Below are 23,814 nucleotides of genomic sequence, written 5' to 3' on the forward strand. Positions count from 1 at the left end.
TTTCTAGGTTGGAAGCCTGTATTTAAGTTCCCAAAAGCAGGCCTGTATGTGTCTTTCTACCCCAGAGCTGTAGGGAGGAAAATGAGTGAAGTTTTGGAACAGATGGGTCAAAGGCCTGCACTCTCTGATAACATGCATCTCCAAATAGTCAGTTGTCCAGCTTTCCCAAGCTCTTATCCCCCATCCTCACACTCCAGTATTTGATATTTCTGGAACTCTACCCAAGGCAGAAACTTAAACACATCTCAAGTTGTGATCACAGGAGCAATGGGCTCCCCTGGAATGGGGGTTTGTCAGGGCATTTCATGATGAATTTATCAAAGCCACAGGAGCCAAATCTTTATAAATAATTTTGCCATCCTTCATTCCTCATCATTTGCCATTAGCCCATTGGGGGCAATTAGTCTCCACAGAAAAGAGAGGCTTCCCACTTACACAGTTGCACTCACAACACTTCTATTTTTGTGAACATTTCATTTCTCCCAATCTCTAGATGAACTCTTGCAATGTTGATTTTTCATTTATGAAGACCCTGTGAAACAGCTGTGCTACATTGAAAACTGAGGATTTAGCCATCATTTTGGAGCCACCTCCAGACAAATTGCACCCTCATGTTTGCTGGGCACGAGCCAAGAAGGGGTTGCAAAGCACATGCAGACTTGCCCCTTGACACAAGCTGGGGAAGTTCACAGAGGTGAAATAGACAATTGGAGTCCAGTGGAAATAAAGCTGATGCAGAGGCCATGAAAAGCAGAGAAAGGATACGTAGAGGATACCAAGGATGCTTGGGTTTTGAAGGATGTATAGAAGTTGGACAAATAAAGAAGAAAGGGTTTTCCAGGCATAGGGAACAGTATGTGTCTTCACAATGTAGGTCAGAACCATCATGGAGGTCTGAGAGCCAAGAGGACCTTTCCCACTTCTGGTGGATCCTGGCATGGCAGTAAGATCTCAGAAGAAGAAAGCTTGTATAGTGTGTTCAGACAGAAGGGGCTTGTTCCCTGGTGTTTTTGAAGGTAAAACTATATGACCCCTGATGAGCCACCCATTTAGATAATATTAAAAGCTTAAAATTCATTTTTGCCAATAATATATCATAAGAATAAAATCAAAATTTAAGGAGAAGGAGACTGATCTTGAGAAAATGAGAATCAAAACTGTGCCTGGAGGTAAAAGAAAAGTAGCCAGAAGAATACCTTCTTGAATTAGATTTGGAAGCGGTAATATGTATCTGATATGTATTATATGGAGGTAAAAGACATACAGATGTGCATATGTAGTATATAAATATATATAATGCACACATATATGATATATATGTGTATTTACAGTGAGTGTACATACAGTATGTTTATATATGCCATAAACACATCCACATACATATATGAGTTGTTGTTTTTTTAGAGACAGAGTACAAACAGGAGAAAGGAGTAGGGGGAGAGAGAGACACAGTTTCTATGCTCAGCGCAGAACCCACAGAACACAGGGCTCAATCTCACAACCCTGAGATCATGACCTGAGCTGAAATCAAGAGTTGGACAGTCAAATGACAGAGCCACCCAGGCACCTCATGAGTGTTTTCTTAAACTGTGGTATAAGTTACACAGAGTAAAATTTAAAAATCTTAAGTCTGACGAACTCTTACAAATGCATACACCGAAACACAGAACATTTCCATCACATGAGAATGTTCCCTATGCCTCTTTCTAACCCATCTTCCCAGTCCAGAGAGCCCCTACCCCATAGATCACTTTCACCTGCTCTTGAACTCGTATACATAGAATCATATAGTATGTGCTCTTTTGTGTCTTGATTCTTTTGCTCAACACAATGCTTGTTAGGTTACCTTGTTGCATCCTCAGTGGTTACTTCTTTTTTTATTGCCGAGTAGTATTCCATTATATGAGCATACCACAGTCTGTTTATCCATTCTCCTGTTGATGGACATTTGGGTTGTTTCCAGTTTTTTGCTGTTGTGAATAAATATGCTATGAGCATTTCTGTACATGTTTTTTGGACATACGCTCATTCCTTTTTGGTGTGTGCCTAACTGTGGAGTGGCAGTCTAAAGTCATTACAGTCTAAAGTCATTACTTTACATTTCCACCAGTGATGTATGAGAGTGAATTATGTTTTTAAGATGAATAATTCAAGGGCACCTGGGTGGCTCAGTCGGTTGAGTGTCTGACTTCAACTCAGGTCATGATCTTATGGTTTGTAAATTTGAGCCCTGTGTCAGGTGCTGTGCTGACAGCTCTGAGCCTGGAACCCGCTCCAGATTCTTCAGATCCCCTCTCTCACTGCCCCTCCCCCTGTTCATGCTCTTTCTTTCTCTCTCTTTCATAAATAAATCAATAGACATTTAAAAAAAAGAATAATTCAACTTCAAATAACTATGCCTGGACATATTTTGGAAGACTGGCCAAATGACCATAGGGCTGGAAGTCAGAGTCCCTGGGGTGTAAAGTTCTCTCCCTGCCCTGTGTATTACGCTGATCACCTCATTTTCCTTTGTCTTTGTTTCTTTTTCTTTAACAGACGTGGTTTAGACCTTGATTTCCAAAGTCACTAAAATTCTGTGGGTGGTAGTATATGTATATGTTTTCTCCTGTTTCTGTCTGTATTTCCTCCCACGATCTCCCACCACCATGCCAGTTTAGCAGCAAAACCCTCCATCATTCCTTGCCTTCAGGGAAGGGAAGGCACAGCGGAAAGTAGACAAGAAAGTAATTAAGAATCCTGGCTTTTGAGTTCCAAAAGCCAAACCTTTGACAGGATAAGGACACTCTCAGGCCTGGGGAATTTGAAAGACTACATGATACTTAGAAGTAGAGATTCTAGTTCCTAGTTCTGTATGGTCTTGCCTCTCTACCAGCAAAGTTTCACCAAAGGGGGTATGAATAGAGATGGAGGAGAACAAAGAAGTCAATGATGTTGCTGAGAAAGGGTAGCAGCAACTTAACACAACAGTTTTATTATATCTCAATTGTGTGGGCTAGGAATTCAGGCAGGTCTCAGCTGCACAATTCTTTTGTTCCATGTGGTGTTAACTGGGGTCACTCAATAGTTTTCAGCTGGTGGCTGACTGCACTCAAGGTCCCAAGCTTCACTCATGTGGTGTTGTGGTTGGCAGGCTGGGCTCAGCGGGACTGATGACTGGTGTATCTCTATATGGCTTCTCTGAGGGGCTCAGGGTCATTGTGCTTCTTACCTGGTGTCTCATGGCTTCCAGAAAGTGTTTCAAGAGGCAGGAAACTGTTAGATTCTTAAGGTCTGGGCCCAATTATGGGTAAAGTCACAGTGTTAGTTTTGCTGTGATATATTGCTGGAGTGCACCCATGTTTGATAGTAGGGGACATATATCTTATATTTTAAGTGGGGAATGTCACAGAATTGGTAGCCATCTGAAATCTGCCATGGAGGGGCCCTGTGTTCTGCTCCTTTTCCCAGGCCAAGTCCAAGGAGGAGGAACGACACAGACATTTCTAAATAGGTTTATAGCTCTGAGAGCAGATTGGTAGGTATTGCTTTTGGGTTTGAGCCTGGGAAAATAGCAAATCCCCAAAGAGAGATGGCTGTGTGATGTGCACATAAAGGTAAGGCTTTAGAGAGAGTCCCCTGGGTCCCAGCGTGATGTGGGAGCAGAAGAGTAGATTCCTTAATGTCCAGGAGCCTGTAGGGACACACATAAAGTGTTGACCCCAAAAGGCTGGTAGAGACCACTGGGGGTTGACTCGGCAGGGAGTAGTGTGAAAATCCATCTGAGGACCAGATGGGATGTTGGGCATCTCCGTGAGACAGTGCAGGCAGATGATAATGAAAGGCTGTATCATCATTTCCCCTACCCTCACCTGATTCCTTGGGTTTATGATGACCCCTGGAAATCAGGTATAACCTGAAGACAGCATAACACAGCCCTTCACAATTTGAGTTTCTTGGGCAGAAGATCCTGGGATAGAGAGACTAGTCTGCAGGATGTTTATTAGGGTGTGCTCTTGAGATCCCCTCCTGTTCAGAGAGGGGCTGGAAGCAGTGCTGGGCAAAGGGAGGAGCTGGGTTGCGATATGGTCCCATTGGAGAGCTCAGCCAGCTCCATGGGCAGCTCTGGAACCTTTAGAGTTGTCCTGAGTTGGGGCAAGAGGGCTGGACCTGCACACCCCTGCACTGATCAGACTGTGGATGCAGCGACAGGGAAAGGGAGGGTAATCGTGGGTGAGGTGGCTCCCTTTAGCCAGGCAAATCCCCAAAGGGGTTGATGGTAGAGGCTGTCTGCCAGCAGCACTGCCAACAGCTGGGGAAAAAAAAATGCTTTCTTCATGTGTTCCCAAAGTCCCCACCCATGGCCCAAATTATGCTTCCATCTCCCTGATTCATGGGACAAACCCAGGAGCCTGGCTGCACCTTCAGATTGTCCTATATATGCACATCGCTGCCCATGCCCCTCCTACCCTTAGGCACCCTGGACTTCTAGGCTAGTGTGTATAGGAGCTGCCCCAACCCAGCAGGCCACCTTTCTGGAGTGAAGGGTTACTTACTTGCACTGTACTTGTGATGCAGTGAGGGAAAGTTCATCTGTTGCTATGAAGAATGGTGTAATAATTCCTCTAGAAGTTAAACATGGAATTACCACATGCCCCAACAGTTCCACTCATAGGTATATACTCAGAATAATTAAAAACAAGGACTCAAGTGAGATATTTATACACCAGTGTTCATTACAGCAGTATTCACAGTAGCTAAAACCAACCCTAGTGTCCATCAACAGAAGAATGGATAAATAAAATGTGTGATATATAGAAACAATGGAACACTATTCATCTATGAAAAGAAATTAAGTTCTGATACATGCTACAACATGGATGAACCTGAATGTTAAGTAATTATCTAGAAATAAAAGAACAAATATTATATGATTCTACTTACACAAAATATGTAGAATTTACAAATTCACAGAGACAGAAAATAGATTAGAGGTTACCTGGGGCTGGGTAGGCAGTCAGTGGGGAGTTACTGCTTAATGGGTACAGAGTTTCTTCTGGAGTAGTGAAAGTGCTTTTAAGCAGTGCTGATGGCTGCACATTATTACTATAATTAATACCAATGCATTTTAAATTTAGATATGGTAAAATGGCAATTTTTGCTATGGACTGAATTGTGCCCCCTGATTCATATGTTGAGACTGTAACCCCCAATGTGATAGGATTTTGGAAGTAGATTTTGGGAGGTTTAGATCAGAGAATGGGGGTTGGATCCTCAAGATGGGTTTAGCGCATCACAGGAAGAGACCAGAGAGCTTGCTTCCTGCCCCTTTTCTGTCCTGTGAGTACACAATGAGAAGGCAGCTGTTTGCAAGCCAGGGAGAGAAACATCACCAGGAACCAATTCTGCCAGCACCTAGATCATGGACTTCCCAAACTCCAGAACTCTGAGAAATAAATGTGTGTTATTTAAGCTACTCAGCCTATGGTATTTTGTTATAGCAACCTGAGCTAAGACATTTTGTGTTATATATATTTTACCACAATAAAATCTACTGTATTCCTAAATACAAGCAGCAAAGAAAGGAATTAACAAAGTATCATTTACAATGAAATTAAAATACATAAATAACTTAGGATTAATTTTTAAAAAAACGGCACAATGACAGCTGGCAGTTACTCTGTGCTCAGCAATCTTCAGATACTGCACACATACAGGCTTCTTCTTATAACACCTGTACATTCCATATTCTTCAAAGATCTAACTGCCAAAAAGGATTGAAGCTCTAAAGCTCAGTTCCTCACATTTTACATGAGGGAATAATAAAAGACCTGGGTGAAAAGCTAATAGTTGTTATTTCTGAACAATGACAGTATAAGTGATATTTAACTTCTTTGTCATTTTTTTTCTACTCAAACTAACTGAAAGGAATCTATTCACACTTACAGACAAAACTCATAGGTGTCTGCACTTGGCCTTAACTCTGTTTTTCTAGGTTATGGTGCCCAACATTCTCAGAAAGTAGACGCCAACTACAAAACATTCTTCTCTAGCCTGACCATAATCCAGAACCCTCCTGGAGAAGCCCAAGACAGAGCCCCTCAAGAAACCTGCCACCTCCTGCTCTACCTGGCCAAGAATCTACCCCCTCCCCACATTCCACCATGAGCACAGCTGCAACCCTTGGACATCCTTCAAAACCCCTTAAAAGGCCAACCAGACTGAAGGCTGACATTTTTCTTGATGTCTGGCCCCCCTCTTCCCTTGGAGACTGAATAAACTGTCCTGCTTGCTGTCCTCCACTCTTTGTGCAACTTTTTGCCACCCATGTCACCAGCCACCCTAACACTAACATGAGGATATATTACAGTTTTTGAAATTAGAGAAAAATGATATTGGTTGCTAAATATAAGTTTAGAATTTATTCTTTTCTCTAAATTCCCTATTCAGGGCTTCATGACTTCTTGCAGGAGCATCCAGGAGGTCCCCCATCATCTGGTCTTTCTATATGCTATAGTTTCTCCTGCATCATGTCTCTACCCACAGCTCCTCCTCCTGCCCTTCTACCCTTCCAAGGGAACCTCGTGGTTCCTGTTGTTATTTCCAGGACACCTCCCTCCCTCAACCAGACAATGCTCTCGACACTGCCTTCCAGAGACCACATCCTGTAACTGCCCTGTAACTGTCCTGTCTTGGTAAATACTTTCAGGTCTCTAACCCCCTCCCTTACAGTGTACAACTGGGGCAGTGCCCCTCCACCTAGTCTTTTCCACTGTGCCCACTCAGAAGCCCTCAGCCTGCTTCAGGGGGCAGCAGCATGCTATTACGGTTTCAAGCCACGGCTCAGCTTTCAACAACCTGGGCCACTGCTGTGAGGCACTGTGCAAGTCCTCAACTCTTGAAACCTCACTTTTCTCATTTATAAAATGGAGAAATTAGTTTATATGTCATAAAATGGATGACAATAGAATAAAACAACATGTGTAATTCAGTGAGTATAGTATGCCTGGTCTACATTAAACACAATAATTTTAAAGCAACTTGAATCAAACAAGATGTTACATCAGATGAACCTCGGTTCAAGCCTCCACACAGCTGTTTGTTAATCATACATCCCCAAGCCAGTTTCTTAACTTCTTAGATCTCAGTTTCCTCACTGAAAAATGGGTGTAAGTATGATAATCCATGTATTCTTTTATTCATATGAATAACATCAGATTGTGTGATACCATACATCAGGCACGGAGCTAAGGCAGGAATGCAACAACAAGAAAGAAGCACTCCCATCACTGGGAACACATAAGTCACATAAAACACAGACAGCAGAATCACAGTCCTGGGTGTATACTGGGGTCCCCTGAGCAGGTTAAAAAAAAATCCTGATGTTGGGCTTGAGGTGTGGCTTAAGGACGGATTCAGTTTTCCCAGAGACCCCAATGAGCAGCACACATAGGCAACTACTGCTTTCAAGTACCTCTTGGAGAATTCCTTCACACCTAATTTGTTGCAGAACATCTCCCTGAGGTTGTCTGAAGTACTGTAGACACAGGGGTGGGGTAGTCTCCAATCTTGGAACAAGGTGTCCCAATTCCCACACACTTTATATCAGCTCAAAATGAGTCACAAGTATGAGTGGAGGTCTGGTGAGTGAGGCGGCTCCAATCTCATCTATTTACAACTGATAACAAGAAAAAACCTTCCTCAGAGAGGGGATCATTTCCCCTTCACTAGGCTTACAGCCTCTCCCAGGCAGCCCTTTCCAGCTGGCCAGCTGGGCCTCATTAACTAAGCAAACCTGGGCTCCTCTGCCATGAAATGCAAACTTCTTTTTTACAATACCTGTAAGTAAATGAGAGCAAGTGACAGGATGCTGAAAAACAGGTATGAGCAGCTTTCTCATTGCTAGGCCATCAGCCCTTTCCCTCCCTGGTGCTGACTTTAGGTTTTAGGCAAACGCCTAGAGATGGGACGTTCCATCCATATTTCTAGACTCACAATCTTGTCTTGCTGGCAAGACATTTCCTTCGTTTTCCCACAGTTTCATTTTATAAAGTTTATATCTTCAACACCTTATTTGACAAAGAAAATATCATGATGTCTGAGATTTGCTTTAAAAAATTCCAGAAAAAAAATATGAGTGGGGAAAATAAATAAGATTGGCAAAAATGGATACTTAATTGATGAACCCCAGTTTATCGAATCATTATTATCTTGGCTTTTGTGTATGTTCAAAGATGTCCATGATAGAAGGGCACCCAGGTGGCTCAGTTGGTTGAGCATCTGACTCTTGGTTTTGCCTCAGGTCATGATCTCACAGTCTGTGAGTTTGAACCCCAAGTTGGGCTCTGTGCTGACAGTGCAGAGACTGCTTGGGATTCTCTCTCTCTCCCTTTCTCTGCCCTTCCCTGTGCTCTCTCTCTATCTCAAAATAAATAAACTTAAAAAAAAAAGAATCAGATTGCAAATTAAAAAATAATGTCCACAATACAAAATTTAATAGAAGAAACTGGGGGGGATTAGATTTTAGATATTATTCTTAAAACTTTAATGTTCTCAGAAAGGCTTGGATTCAATATTATCCTACAAACTGAATAGTTTTAAATCTTCTTATTCAAAGAAATATATTTGTTTAGCTTGTACATGGTTTTACTTTAGTACAACCCATTTGCTTGAATAAAAGTTTCTACTGATTTAAAGTCATAAAATATACTTAATTTCTCCAGCACAGAGCCTGATGCAGGGCTCGAACCCACAAACCAAGAGATCATGACCTGAGCTGAAACCAAGAGTTGGATGCTCAACCTACTGAGCCATCCAGGTGCCCCAGATATACTCACTTTTACATATAACTAAATTATGCACTTCACAAGTAATAACCATTACATTTAAAAGTGTATTTGTCATGACTCCAGTTACAGATGTTTCTATGAAGGTATGAGGTACCATCTTCCACATGGTTTGTCCAACCAGGTCAGCTGGTCCTGACATGGTCCTGGCAACTCACAGACCTGGTTCCTGGGAGGCCCCATGGCAGCCAGGCTCACCAGTTCCCTATTGGGTTATGTAAGAGCCTCTTTAATAAACCTCACATTTAAATGTTTTAACATTTAATCAGTATCAAAGACTATTTCACCTTGGAGGAAACATGCTATTTTTAGAAAGCAGTTTTTATATTAAAATCACAGAATGATTTGCCCCAGAGTTGCAAGTTATCTTCCTCAGTGTTGATAAAAGGCCTCTGGTCCTTATTTTGGCAATTACACCCTTCTTGGATTCAGAGCTTGACATCAGACAATGAAGGGAGTAGGAGCAGTCACCTCTGTACTCAGTAGTCTTCACATACTGAGCACACTGTAGGCTTCTTCTCATAAAATCTGTACATTTCATATTTTTCAAAGATCTAACTGCCACAATGGACTTAGAATCTAAGCTTCTGTTGCCCCTCCCTTTATATGGGGCATAATAATAACACTTCCCCAGGGGCATGCTGTACCATATTTGTCACCATGCTGGGCACAGAGAAAAGACTCAGTCTGTTAAAGTATTTTAAAGTATTGATACATCCTCAGAAAATAGATGCTGAAATGTCTGTCTTTATATCCATGCTCCCCAAGACTTTTGGGATCTATACCTGCTGGTTATATCCCACACAATGGCTCCCTTCTTTAGCTAAGCCCTCACTATCAGTACAAGGAGTATGCAACATAAAATTTCTATTTTCCTGTGAAAAGTTTTTGTTCATGTTGGGATTTTTATTTTTTTGTTTTTTGTTTGCTGTTGTTGTTGTTTTGGTGAGGGAAAGGCTTGTTGCCTTAGCCGCAAATGTTTTATATCAGGGTGGACCACTCCTGCTGCTGTCAACACTGTTAACACCACTGGGGAGAGAATCAGCCCGTGTCTGGCCCCCACCCCCCACCCCACCAGATCTCATTGAGGGGACAGTCCTGGAGGCTCAGCATGGGCCCTGCCTGTCACAGCAGGTCATTGCCTAATGGGCCTCCACAGTGGAACCCAGAGATCTGACTCTTGTTTCTCATAGCCTAGGCAGAGGGTAGGAAATACCTGTATTTTATTTACTTATCCATCTTATGCACTAATGCAGTTGTTACAAGGGCTGGATTAAAGATACCTTCAAATACAAAACCCAGTCATATTAGAGCTTCTTGGAAATTGGTCTTCAGTGCACTGATGAGAGGAGACTCTCACACCAGACGTGTCAGTGGGAAAATGGTCCGGCTTCACCCTGTTAGGTAAGGACACAGATCTTCCAGATCTGAGAGCCAAGAGGGGCATTTTAAAGCCTCCAGAATAAACTGCAATGCATGCACATTTGTTCCATCTCATTAAGGGATATGTACATTTCTTTGGTCTCTAAATCTTTCTAAGTCATGACAACATTAATTAAAATCTACAAGTTTTAAACTGATGACATAATATTTATTACACATCAAATATTGCATAGATTTATGTTTTTATATGATTGTATTACATTTTGAACATGTGTAAATTTCTACTTATACTTTTAATATTTTAAACTTCAGTAATTTTCTTTAAATATTCTAGGTTTCTGTTTTTTACCAGTTTGGCATTACAGATCATCCACTTGGGAAACAACAGTAAGAAGCATTTTATTTATAGTCTCTTACTTTTTATTGTATATTTGTTTCGTAATCATTATCAGTCTCATATTTTCAGTGTTTTTAAAAGGTTATCACAGAGAGAAACATAAAGGTAACAGAGAAGAAATCAACAATGCCACAGCCCAAAAGCTCCAGCAGAAAACACTCAACTGGACCCTGAATAATTTTGGGGAGGTGAATGCAAGCGCCAAAGGCTGGAGGCCCCAGGATTCACCTCCCTACTTCCCGAATCTCCAAGAGCGTAAGTATAAGCAGCGAAGCCACCCACATTACCTTTTGGTCATCTTAGTCTGTGGTATCCCAATTTAGGATCTGAGAAAAACCTGGAATAAATTAAGGATAAAATGAAAAATCCAACAAAGAACATTTTATCATCTTCAAATGATGATACACTATAAAGTGAAAAATATTTCCTAGAGAGGTGTTCTTTTGCTCTGAAAAAAGTTTTACTAGTTCATTGGTAAAACTTTCCATCTGCTCAGGTCCAGAGAACCGCGATTTAAATACATTCAAAACAACTATCCCACCCCAGATAATAGGGACCCCTGCTTGGCTTATTGCAGACTCTCAGGCTCCAGACCCCCAGTCACGGGGCCCTGGGAATGGTGGCGGGCTAGGCGATCCCTCTGGCGGGGGTGAGAGGTGAGAGTTTTCTGCAGTCGTCGCACCGTGGGTGGTCCCCGCCCTGGAGGCCTGTCTTTAATCACTGTCCTGGGATGTCAAAGCCTGACTTTAACATGTGAAAGGAATGAAGAGAGAAAATCCTACTTGCTGGGAGCAGGGATTCTCGTTGGGTCCTCGGACTGTTTCCTGACCCTCCGGGACCCCTGGCAGTTTGTTTTTAATCCTTAAATTAACAAGTAGGGTTTACCTGAGCAAACACACTTAGCAGGGAGTTAAATTTTATTGCCTCTCTGGGGCGATCTCGTGAAGCCGTCATCGGGTTTGTCTAACGCGGGACACCAACAGGCAGGCGGAGGCTGACATCCAGGCGACTCATTCACAGGTGAGCCCCAGCAGCTGCGCTGCTGCAGGAACGGCGGCACCTGTGTGCTGGGCAGCTTCTGCGTGTGCCCCGCCCACTTCACCGGCCGTTACTGCGAGCATGACCAGAGGCACAGGTGAGCGCTTCACTGAGCGGGCTGCCGTGGCTGGGACGGGACCATTGGGGCAGGGGCACTGGAGCGGACGCTGGGGGCTCGCAGGTGGAGTGTAGGGGAGGGGAGCCGGGAGTGGATGGGAGGGCGCGCAGGGCCTGTGCGGGGTGGGGCGTGGATGGGCGTGGGAGAAGGGAGCGCGTAGGCAACGCTAACTCCGCCTCACGGCCTCCCCAGCGAGTGCGGCGCGGTGAAGCACGGAGCCTGGACCTTCCATGGCTGCCGCCTTTGCAGGTGTGTCTTCGCAGCCCTGCACTGCCTACCCCTTCAGACACCTGGCAGCTGCGGTAAGAGTACCCGTCTCCTATTAGCACAGTCCACACATGCAGACGGTTGCTCTACCTATCTGTAGAGCTCTGGCTGTGCCGGGCAAAACAGAAATAAGCAAAAATTAATCACTTAGGAAAGTCACATTCGTTATGAATCACATTATCATTAGGTGATTATCAGCATAGTATCATTATTATTATTTAAAATTTTATTCCTACGTTTACTCTGCCCTGATTGCTGGGTTTAAAAGTGATTTCCAGTGTTCTTCAAGTATCCTTTCAGTGAGCCGACTTTGGGGAGCACACGAGCTGGTAAGCCGAGCCAAGACTGGCAGACAGGTTACCCAACTAAATCTCCAGTGATTTCCTTACAGCACACCAACACCATCTTCCAACTGTGAAATGAGGAGGGCATTAAAGCAGGACAGAAACAGGCATGAATGGCTAGGCGTCGCCCTTTACAGCCCACCAGGTAGTGCTCCCGGAGAAGGAAGGTGCCTTGTAACAGCTCAGGCCTGCCACACATATTAAAAGCCAGCAGGGTGTAGTGAACACAAGGGGTGAATGCTCATTTGTGAGGATTCTGAGCAGGGAGCAAACTCAGTGCAAATGTTTCACTTTTATTTTTTTTAATTATTTTTTTAATGTAGTTTATTGTAAAGTTGGTTTCCATAGAACACCCAGTGCTCATCCCAACAAGTGCCCTCCTCCATGCCCATCACCCCCCTTTCCCTCTCCCTCACCCCCATCAATCCTGTTTTTTCTCATTATTTAAGAGTCTCTTATGGTTTGCCTCCCTCCATCTCTGTAACTATTTTCCCCTTCCCCTCCCCCATGGTCCTCTGTTTAGTTTCTCCTGATCCATATATGAGTGAAAACATATGGTATCTGTCCTTCTCTGCCTGACTTATTTCGCTCAGCATAACACCCTCGAGTTCCATCCTTGTTGCTACAAATGGCCAGATTTCATTCTTTCTCATTGCCATGTAGTATTCCATTGTATAGATAAACCACATCTTCTTGATCCATTCAGCAGTTGATGGAAACTTGGGCTCTTTCCATGATTTGGCTACTGTTCAAAGTGCTGCTATGAATATTGGGGTACATGTGCTCCTATGCATCAGCACTCCTGTCAAATATTTCACTTTTAAAACTCCATAAGAAACGTGAAATTTCCTGGGTCAGAAAACAGATGTAACATTCTGCCGTTGACCTCCAGGGGCACAGTTAAAGAAGGTACAGCATTTCAATCCCACATCCTGCACCCTCTCCCCTGTTTAGCATGCTCTGACTGGACTTCAGGGAGGAGCAGTTAATGAAGGCACAGCCCTTCAGCCCTCTGTTCTGTCAGTCCTAATGGCCTTGGCTGTGAGAAGTCAAAACTCTAAGTCCCCTTTTATGTTCCTCTTTTGGCCTTCTTCAGTCCTAGGCAAAGCCCACAGTGGAAGGGCATACTTAAGGATATCACAGCCCAACCCCACTTCCCACCCCTTTGTGCACTGCCAGGACTGCAGTGGAGGGGCAGCACCAGTGAGGGTAAGAACCCTCCAAACCAAGTCTTGCCCCTGCCTTCTTGGTGGGACCAGTAGTGGAGGAGCACACTGAAAGAATGATCAGCTTTCAACCCACATTTCTTTACCTTGCTCCCTCTTCTGCAACCTTGGGTAGCATTACCTTCAAGGATACTTAATGAAGGTACAACCCACTTTCTGCCCTGTCCTTCCCATCCAGCTGTGCATAGTGTGGGTGGTGCCAGTAGGGAAAGTTTATAGTACAGTATTGGAAAACATTGTATCTTTCCCTCCTGTCATGCCTACCACATTTCCCAAAGCACCCCCTCTCATATGGGCTCTCAATATGCTGGCCCATGATTCACTAGCTGCTCCTTCTTACTCCAGAGAAAGGACACAAATTAGGGAACAGATACTGATATTGCAGGTGGAACCTGTGTAGTCCTACAAGTGAAGTCATTTTCCACGTGCCACTGGCACTCCCAGCAGTAATGTGGGGAAGAGGCTACCTGTGATCATTTCCAGTCTCCTGTGCAAGGCCAGCTTGATTTCAGAAGCAGAAGAGCAAAGACTAGGTTCCAGGCTTCCTACTTACTATTTTATATCTTTGGAAACATCCAAAGCTGGGAATGCTGACTGCCAAGGATGGTGACAGTGGTTCTAAAATGTGGCTTCTGCTCATGAAAGTTGAACAAAATAGTCATGTTTCAGAGTGAATTGTCAGATGCAGAAAGCACAATAACACTTTTGTACTCTTTGACCCATTGATCCTTTTTCACAGCAGATGACTGTGGTGGCTGTGCCAACAGTGGTTATGATATGAGGGATGATGATGATGGCAGATTTTGTTAGCTCTCGGTATATTTCAGGCACTTCGTACACTTTATTTCATTCAATTCTCTTAAGCCCATGAAACAGGTATTATTATACTTTTTATATTTGAGGAAACTGAATCTTAGGCATTAACTCCTACAGCAAATAAACAGGGTCTGCTATTTATTTATTTTATTTGTTTATTTATTAAATGTTTTATTTATTTCTGAGAGAGAGAGACAGCGTGAACAGGGAAGGGTCTGAGAGACAGGGAGACACAGAATCTAAACCAAGCTCCAGGCTCTAAGCTAGCCGTCAGCACAGAGCCCGATGTGGGGCTCGAACCCACGAACTGTGAGATCATGACCTGAGTTGAAGTTGGACGCTTGCTTAATCGACTGAGCCACCCAGGCGCCCCAGATAGTTATTTAAGAGATAATCATGAGAGGCTGGTTGTTAATTTAGAAACAATATATTTTATAGCAATTATTTAAAAATATTGTAAATAAACATACCATAGCACATTGATATGATAATTAACATTATTCTGTGAATAATAATAACTAATTTAATCTATGAATAAAGTTGCTACCATTTGTGGAGTACATAAGTCATACAGTTTTTAAAAACTTGAGATATAATTTGTATATAACATGATATTAGTTTCAGGTGTACAACATGATTCAATATTTGTGTATATTGTGAAATGATTATCACACCATCTAGTTAATATCCATCACCCCCATAGTTACAATTTTTTTCTTGTGACAAGAACCTTTAAGATAAACTCTTAACTTTCAAATATACAATATAGTTTTATTAACTATAGTCATCATGCTGTACATCACAATCCCATTAGTTATTTGTTTTACAAATGGAAATTTCCACCTTCTGACCTTTGATCTTCACCCATTTGCCCACCTACCAACCCACAACCACCAAACTCTTCCTGTATCTATGAGCTATGTTTTTTTTTGTTTTGTTTTGTTTTAAGATTCTACATTTAAGTGAAGCATATGGTACATGTCTTTCTCAGTTTGATTAACTTAGCATAATGCCCTCAAGGTCCACCTATCTTGTGACAAATGGCAAGATTTTCTTCTTTTATGTGGCTGAAAAATATTTCACTGTTGTGTGTTTGTGTTTTATATATAAATACATGTATAATTTATTTTATCCTGATTTATATCATATTTATATTTAGACATATCTATATTATATATTTATCCATTCATCCATCAATGTACACTTAGGTTGCTTCCATACTTTGGCTATTATAAATAATATGCAATGAATATGGAGGTACGTATATACATTTTTGAGTTAGTATGTTTGTTTCCTTTGGGGAAAGATCCAGAATTGGAATTGCTGAATCATATGACATTTCTTCTTTTCATTTTTCGAAGAACCTCCATACTGGTTTCCGTAGTGGCCACACCAATTTAGGTTCCCACCAACAGTGCACAGGGGTTCAGGATGTGAGTCCTAACTATTGTGCCATTTCTATACTCTTCCATAAGAATAATTATCAATATAAACTAAAGAAATATTTTTGGTAGTGCTATTTCAAATATTGAATATATGGCCATATTCTAAATCTAACAGTAGAGTAATAGGTAAGTAAATGTTTTAAATAATGGGATATTATGAGGATTTTGAGAAGCAGATGGAAGATAAAATAAAAGATTATGTTTATAGTATAATGATGTAAAAGTATACATCTTGATGCAGGAATCACAAATAGAAAACAATACACTATAAGATCATGGTCTTGTGGCACCTACAGGGACCTGAAGACCAGAGGGTCTCTAAGGACCCTTCTTGCTCAGTCCTGTCTGAGTCCAAGAATGAAGGCTGTCTTAGTCCCAAGGGCATATTTTTCCATTCTGATTCAGAAGAACTCTATTTGTTTCTCAGTTTTCTCATGTAAAATGAGGACAACTTACCCTCTACCCTCACATATGTGTTGAAGGATAAATTTTATGCAAAATAATCTTGTTTTTTGGCCTGAAGTCTTTTCTGTTCCATGATCTAAAATAATACTTTGTGAATAATTGTGAAAAATAATTCTAAATAAATATTGAATGGATGACCTTTGACCAATTAGTTCCAAATACAGCTCAAAAGAAGAAACACCATAAAAGTCATTACCTATAATTATATAGTAATTAAACCATTTGTAGTGTTCTACAAATGATGTGCTTTAGGCAGGTAACTATCATTCTCTTTACTGTTTTTTTCATTTACATCTGTTAATTTTGCATTTAAGGAGACAGTGTGGCATAATAGAAAAAGCATGGGAAAATCCCTCCAAAATATTTTTTCAAATCTCAAAAAATACTTGTTGTAATGTTTATGATCTTTATGAAAGGTTGAGTAACTTGTTTGTATTTCAGTCTCTGCAACTGCAGAATTAGAGCTGAATATTTATCCCATTGATTTGTTAAGATGAAAAGGCACTTTTCATGTTATACCTGTTACATGTTATTCACAGAATAAATTTTATTATCATTACCATTAACAGTATTCAAGTCAATATGAGGTTTAAAAATTATTGTATAATCTAGTATTTATATACAAGTTTACTGAAATGTGCCTTTTAGCTTGTGAACAATATCCAGTAATTGAGGGGCATTAAATTAATTAGAGTTAAAAAAAAAAAAAAAGACAACATTCCAGCTACCGGTCTTTGCTTTGTGTTGAGCCAGCCCAAGATCTTATTATACCAACAGAGTGGTTCTTCCCACACATAGTCCCAAAGAATTAAGTATTTCATTAGCCTGAAGAACCAGTTTAATGTTCTAAGATTTGTCTTAAGTACGGACACAGTGAAATAGCAAAGTCAAGTGCCATCTGAAGTTAACAGGTAATGTGAATGTCATATTGGGGTCAGGTCAAGCCTCACCTCATGCTTCAAACCCGATTTTGAAAAATACATTTCCCAGGGTATCTGGGTGGCTCAGTTGGTTAAGCGTCCGACTTTGGCTCAGGTCATGATCTCATAGTTTGTGGGTTTGAGCCCTGCATTGGGCTTTGTGCTGACAGCTAGCCCAGAGCCTGGAGCCTGTTTCAGATTCTGTATGTCCCTCTCTCTCTGACCCTCCCCTGCTCACGCTGGCTCTCTCTCTCTCTCCCTTAGAAACAAATAAAACATTAAAATAAAAAACACATTTCCAGCACCAGCCGATCAATCCATACAAGCAAACAAACATTTTCGGGCCAGAACCAGCCTATAGGCCTATGGGAGAGATGGCCCTCCAGCATCCTGGCCCTGGCCAGCTCCAAGCATGCTGTATGGCAGAGGGAGAGACCCTTGGTCCTGCCCTCCGGGAACCACCTCCAATGATAGGTGAAATTCCAATGGGTAAGCTTCTCTGGATGTCATGGCAGGAGACGAAGCCATCCGGCTCCCAGAGGTATCTACAAATTGGAGAGTTTTGGGAATGCTGGTTCTAGACATCACATTGAAATCTGATGTTATCCTCGTCCAAGGTGGTCTCCAAACTTTTTAATTTCCCACTCCATTCCAGGAAAAATACTTTAGTATGTTCCCCATTTAGTGGTGGTAAGATAGTTGCCATGCTAGCATGTACAAACTTGATTTTACTTATATCTTCCTTTTTATACATATGCACAGGACTAAAACACATGATAATCTTCACTGCAAGAGGTGCCTGGGTAGCTCAGTTGATTAAGTGTCCAATCTACGCGATTGGCGTAGATCATAATCTCATAGTTTGTGAGTTCAAGCCCCACGTTGGACTGACAGCTCAGAGCCTGGAGCCTGCTTCAGATTCTGTGTCTCCCTTCCCCTCTCCTCTTCACACTCTGCCTCTCTCTCTCAAAAATAAAAATAAATTTTTGCTATCTGACCAAGTCTAAAAAAGCCCTTTTTATAAGTATATAATAAAAATCCTAGGTTATAGTAATTCATCCATTGGTAACAGTTTTCTTTTTTGTATGATGTGAATAATGGTGGGCCATAGAACCATTGATTTGGTAGATTCTAATAAATACAGTAGATATTACTAAACCTTAGTTTTAATTTTTCCTATAAATGTACAGTGGAAGTTCTAATATTTTCTTTCTAAGCTCAGTGGGTAACCTTGGGCTTCATGAGGGGGATACCACATGGTGTTCACAGTCCCAATTTGAGGACCCCTGCTTACAGGGCTGCCTTGGTCTAACCAAATTCACAAAGCTGTCTAAAACAGTTTTTTAGTTTATATACAAGAAATGACTGCCAACAGGGCCTGAATCCTTTCCTGTGGGAAGCCTGTTTCTACTAGTGGGGAGTCAACACTGAAGCTCAGTATGGGCTGACTCCTTTCTCAGCTAAATACTTTCTTACACTGTGAGCACCTGGCTTAGCATCAGCTTTTCTGGAGTCTTCTCTAGGCCCAGATGTTAGGTCTTCTATTTTGTGGGGTTTTAGTACTCTGAAACAACCCTCTCTCAAGGTGGGGTGATATGGGGAAGTGGTTCCCAGGCCTAGAGTGGGCCTGACCTCAGTCCCATCCTTAATCTAGCCTACCAGACGATCCTACAAAAGCCCACCTGTGAACATGTGCAGAGTGGATCCCTGTTGCAGTTGCTTGTCATCACTGCTTGTTCATTTCCAGTGTTTCATGCTCACCATAGGTTCTCATATTCAGAGGGCAGGACCAGGCAGCCCTGTCTAGAGTGTGGGGCGGGGTGGGGAAAACACCAGGTTGACCTCTGCTGAGGAGTCCTGGGGAGAAATTTGGGCCCTTCCTCATCTGAATGCTTACTTGCCCAGCCTTCCTCACCTGTAGCTCCAGATTTGTTTGTGAGAGTGTTCTAGTAGAGTTGACATCCCTGCTCATGGGGCTTATGGTTTTTACATGTAATCACTCAGCAAGGAATTCAGCCAAGACCTCTGCTGGGCCCCACCCAGCACCTTTGGGCTGGGGTTCTAGCCATACAGAGAGCTAGAATCATAGACCTTTAGGGCTCAGAGGGAGACCTACTGTGGAGAAACCCCATTGTGACAGCAGGGAAGATGAGCACCTTGGGGTGTGGCATGAGCCCCCAGAATGCTGTGAAGCTATTCATTTTTGTGACTTTCTCTGTGGAATATTAGCCATTGCTTTAGGAATTGGCACTTTCCTCCTGTTTAATAAGCAGTCCCTAGTAAAGGAAATGATGTTATTGCAGGAATTTTTTACCTCAATACCCAAGGTTCATTGTCTTGCTGCTTTGAAGAATGAAGAGGTGGACACAGAATAAAATGAGGAACAGGCAAAAGTTTATTAGAGTATAAGATTAGGAAGTAAGAATAGTATGAAAACTGTCTTAGTAGAAAGGGGGCATTTAAAAGTGCATGTCTATGACTATAGGCAAGTGTCTTTGTTTTAGAAGGTTCTGGTAGGCACCCCCCTCCTCCCTTCCCCGTGTTCCTTCTCAGATCCCTTATTGTCTTGATAAATCTAGGTGCTCAATTGTCTATTCCTGATTGGCGATTCGATCCTGTGAGGAGTCAGACTGTGGTCATACTGTCTCTCGTATAACATAAATTTTATGGGTCACTTATTTTAGTTAGGTGTTTTGATTGTCAAATTCCTAAGGGGAACCTGAGGGGGAGTAGGTGGTGTCTGTTACATTCTTTGTGTTTTTATTTTTAACAACAATCTTCTTAAAATTTTTTTTTCAGTGTTTATTCATTTTTGAGAGAGAGACAGAAAGGAAAGCATAAGCATGAGTACGGGAGGGCCAAAGAGAGGGAGACATAGAATCCAAAGCAGGTTCCTGGCTCTGAGCTGTCAGCATAGAGCCCAGTGCAGGCTCAAACCCACGAACCATGAGATCATGACCTGAGCCGAAGTCAGAGGCTTAACTGACTGAGCCACCCAGGCATCTATTACATTCCTAAGAGGAAGCTTACTCCCAAGGCCCAGTCCCACTCTTCTGGTCAATCCCTCCCAGCATTGTTCCAAAATATGTGTTTTTCTCCATCCAGGGACCTTGGGTCCTAACCTTTCTTTTCCTCTGCCTACTTTATTCTATCTTTCCCTATCATAGTATTAAGTATTAATTTGGGGAGGGGCGCCTGGGTGGCTTAGTCGGTTAAGCGTCCGACTTTCACTTAGGTCATGATCTCGTGGTTTGTGGGTTTGAGCCCCGCGTCGGGCTCTGTGCTGACTGCCAGCTCAGAGCCTGGAGCCTATTTCAGAGCCTGTGTCTCCCTCTCTCTCTGACCCTCCCCTGCTCATGCTGTCTCTCTCTCTCTCCTAGAATTAAATAAAGATATTTTTTAAAAAAAGACTAATTTGGGGAAAAGTTGGATCTTCTTTGCAACACATGGATGCAAGCTGTTTTATGTTATTGCATTTCAAATCAGATCTATTTCCTCCTGATTGTTAAATTACTTGGTGTGGAATTCTCTGAAAGGTCACCTTTGGTCAGCTCACATGCTACATAGGAAGAGCTAAACCCTAAAAACAGTAAACAAATTTTCTCCTTCAACTCTCTAAGTTACACAAAAATCCCATTGTTTCTGGCTGCAAGGAAAGGAATATAAAAGCTAGAGGAAGGCACATCTTCCTTGAGCTGCGACCCCACAGCGATGGCTCCTTCTGCTGCCAGGTGAGCTTACTGTCACATGGGACAGGGCTTCACAAGCATCTATGCGCAGAGCTGCACCAGCGAGTCTAATGAGGAGGCCCCAGCAGAGTAGGGCCTCTAGCAGAGCAGGTACAGATCTCTCTGGTTCAGTTTCTTAAAGCTGGCCTATGACAGTGTGTCTTACTTATTCGGGATTTTTTTTCAGACCTGGAAGACTTTCTTGCTGCACGGTCTAATGGACTAAGCACACAACACATGCTGAGTGTTCTCTTCCTCCTTCCCTGCTTGCTATTACAAAGCATCCTCAGTGAAGGGGGAGACTCCTGACTGGACCTTAGAGGACCTAACTCGCAGTTCCACACTGGCAGAATCTTGGTGTTCCCAGCACAGCGTGAGCAAGTATGGTTCTCTGTGGGAAAGCCAGGACATGTGCATCCACTTCATTTTCTGTGCTGTAGGTAATAGATTTGTTTCATTTCCTAGAACTGAAGCATTAGATGCATATTTTTGTTGTTTAATAAATATTTTTATGAAAGAGATTTTCTCCTCTAAGCCTTATTTCACAGTCTGAAACTTAGAGCAACCATGAGTAAACACTTGTGCCCAGGCCTACTCAATCCTAAATTATCTCTGATGATTTAAGAATAAACTGAGTGTGCGGCCCCTCTCAGATAACAAGTCCCCTTTGAGCACCCCTTCTTTCCCCCCTGACATAGATGCACCATGGATGTGGCAGCACTTCATGTCATGCATTTGTTCACTGTCAGTGTCCCCCACTACTGTGGTAAATCCTCAGGAGGCAGGGACAGCACCACATGTGCTGTGCTCTGGGTCTGGCAAAGAGCTGCTGCCTTAAAAAATGCTTCATTGATAAAGAAGGCAAGAAGGGGGAGGAAGGGTATGAAGGAGGGAGATTTGAGGCTGACAGCCACCTTTTTCTCACTTCCTTTTTTTTCAGCAGCTTCCCCTACTAAACCTACTCCTTTGTGACACCTTTTTCAGGGAATCTCCTTAAAAGGGGAAGATTCTACATAGCAGAATCCATTCTAAAGGCAAGACAGAGAGAATTCAGGAGAGAAGTCATAGCCTCAGGCTCTAGGCTAGTCCTCCTCTCTTGGATTCTAGTGATAATGAAAGCCAAGCAAGCATAGCTTACCTGCAGCAGGGCAGCCACTAAGTCTTGTTACAGACTCAGACTTGTCCATGAACATGATGTGCGTTGCTTTTTGTTCCCAAAGCTGCCTTGCTCTGTTGAACCTAGGAACAGTTTACATATAGTGATTGGGGAAGGAGGTGAATACATGGAAGCAGAATGATGGGTTTCATGAAACCTTGGGTGGGGGAACCTGGAAACAACCTGAAGGTATGCATTCATGATGGGGGCATCAGATAATTTCAAGACAGATGTTATCATTTGGTCTCTATTAAGTTTCTCTGATCAATGTGCAAACAAGGAATAGAGAGTAAAAAGGGCAGAGTTAATGGGGCTGAAAGGAGCATAAAACATAAGGAACATAAAAAGCAATATGAAGCTAGGCTAATAATATAAATCCTACAACTATAGTACTATTTATGCTTTCAAAACAGGTTCAGGAACCAAGCATCCAGCCTCAATCTGAATCCCAATCTGAAATCAAGTATGTATAAATAATTTGTGAAAAATAAAGGGACTGAAGGACCCATCTTCCTATCAATCACATAGTACTTGGGAGTCAGGTGTTTCTAAGCTGAATCTGTCAAGTACATTAGCTCTCAGATAACTAATCACAACTCTGGACAGTTACCGCAACTAGAAATCAGAGGAGTGAAAACAAGAATATTACAAATTATTCAAGTAAGCAGATAAGAATAAAATGGGAGCAAGAAACGGACTCTGGAATAGACAATTCAGCCTGAATTAATATATTAATTGATCAAGATATTGATATTTTTATAAGGATTAAAGAATTTCATTTAAAGCATTCATAGCTGAATTCAGTAGAAAAGGCCATCCCATTACATCATATTGCTCATGTGATGTAAAGCTGCACGTACTGGAGTATTTTTGTAGACAGAAAAGTGCTCTGCCTTGAGACAGTTGCCACAGTGCTCAACTGTCAAAATGCTGCACTGGAGTGTAGTTTTGACTCTACTTAGATGGTAGAACACTCTACCTATAGGTGAATAGAGAACTCTTAGGGTGAGCACTAAAATGGAAAGTCATGCTTAATTAAATAGGCTACTACTTTGGTGTTATACGTAGTATACACACACGACACACTCGCATGTAACAATTTAACAAAATCTTTTTAGGCCCATTATAAGCTGGGCTCATTGGCATAGCTCTTCAAACAGGAAACAGGAGAGAGAAATGAGCAAATGTTGTCAGTGACTACAGTACATCAGGATGGGGCAGGGGCACACTACAGACACCAGATGAGAGAGGCACATCTAGAAGGTCCACTTTGAAAGCATACATTTCAAATAGATGATAACTTTCATTGAGTTTTTCAGCTTTTTAAGTCCACTTTACTTCATTAGCCTATGTAGTACAATTACTTTAAAAAATGTATATTATAAATTAGTTTGTTGGCATTTTCAACCATTAGTTATGAAAATATAAATTCAGAATGTATAATATTTAAATGAATGTTAAAGAAAAAGAAAGTAGAGGGGCGCCTGGGTGGCTTAGTCAGTTAAGCGTCCGACTTTCGCTTGGGTCATGATCTCGCGGTTCGTGGGTTCGAGCCCCGTGTCGGGCTCTGTGCTGACTGCCAGCTCAGACCCTGGAGCCTGTTTCGGTCTGTGACTCCCTCTCTCTCTGACTCTTCCCTGCTCACACTGTCTCTCTCTCTCCTAGAAATAAATAAAAAAAAAACAT

The 23,814-nt window shown here is 42.1% G+C and overlaps 1 protein-coding gene across 1 annotated transcript; it reads left to right on the forward strand.

Annotated features, from left to right (window-relative positions):
• Positions 1-4,064: 4,064 nt before the first annotated feature.
• On the forward strand, positions 4,065-21,449 carry LOC120220512 (cryptic protein-like). The gene is made up of 7 exons (XM_039217636.1): positions 4,065-4,202; positions 6,712-6,850; positions 10,521-10,595; positions 10,687-10,860; positions 11,626-11,740; positions 11,954-12,063; positions 21,160-21,449. The coding sequence occupies exons 1-7, from the start codon at positions 4,065-4,067 to the stop codon at positions 21,279-21,281; spliced, it is 873 nt and encodes a 290-aa protein (XP_039073567.1). The 3' UTR covers positions 21,282-21,449.
• Positions 21,450-23,814: the final 2,365 nt, after the last annotated feature.

This window comes from Hyaena hyaena, unplaced genomic scaffold (genome assembly GCF_003009895.1).
Source record: "Hyaena hyaena isolate Hyena2069 unplaced genomic scaffold, ASM300989v1 scaffold_713, whole genome shotgun sequence".
Taxonomy (NCBI): Eukaryota; Metazoa; Chordata; class Mammalia; order Carnivora; family Hyaenidae; genus Hyaena; species Hyaena hyaena.

What these genes read in the sequence shown, in the direction of transcription:
- LOC120220512 (XM_039217636.1), top strand. Translation starts at nt 4,065, where the DNA reads ATGGTCCCATTGGAGAGCTCAGCCAGCTCCATGGGCAGCTCTGGAACC. An exon ending in CTTCCCGAATCTCCAAGAGC is followed by an intron (nt 10,861 to 11,625) that starts GTAAGTATAAGC and finishes ACTCATTCACAG; the next exon opens with GTGAGCCCCAGCAGCTGCGC. An exon ending in GAGCATGACCAGAGGCACAG is followed by an intron (nt 11,741 to 11,953) that starts GTGAGCGCTTCA and finishes CGGCCTCCCCAG; the next exon opens with CGAGTGCGGCGCGGTGAAGC.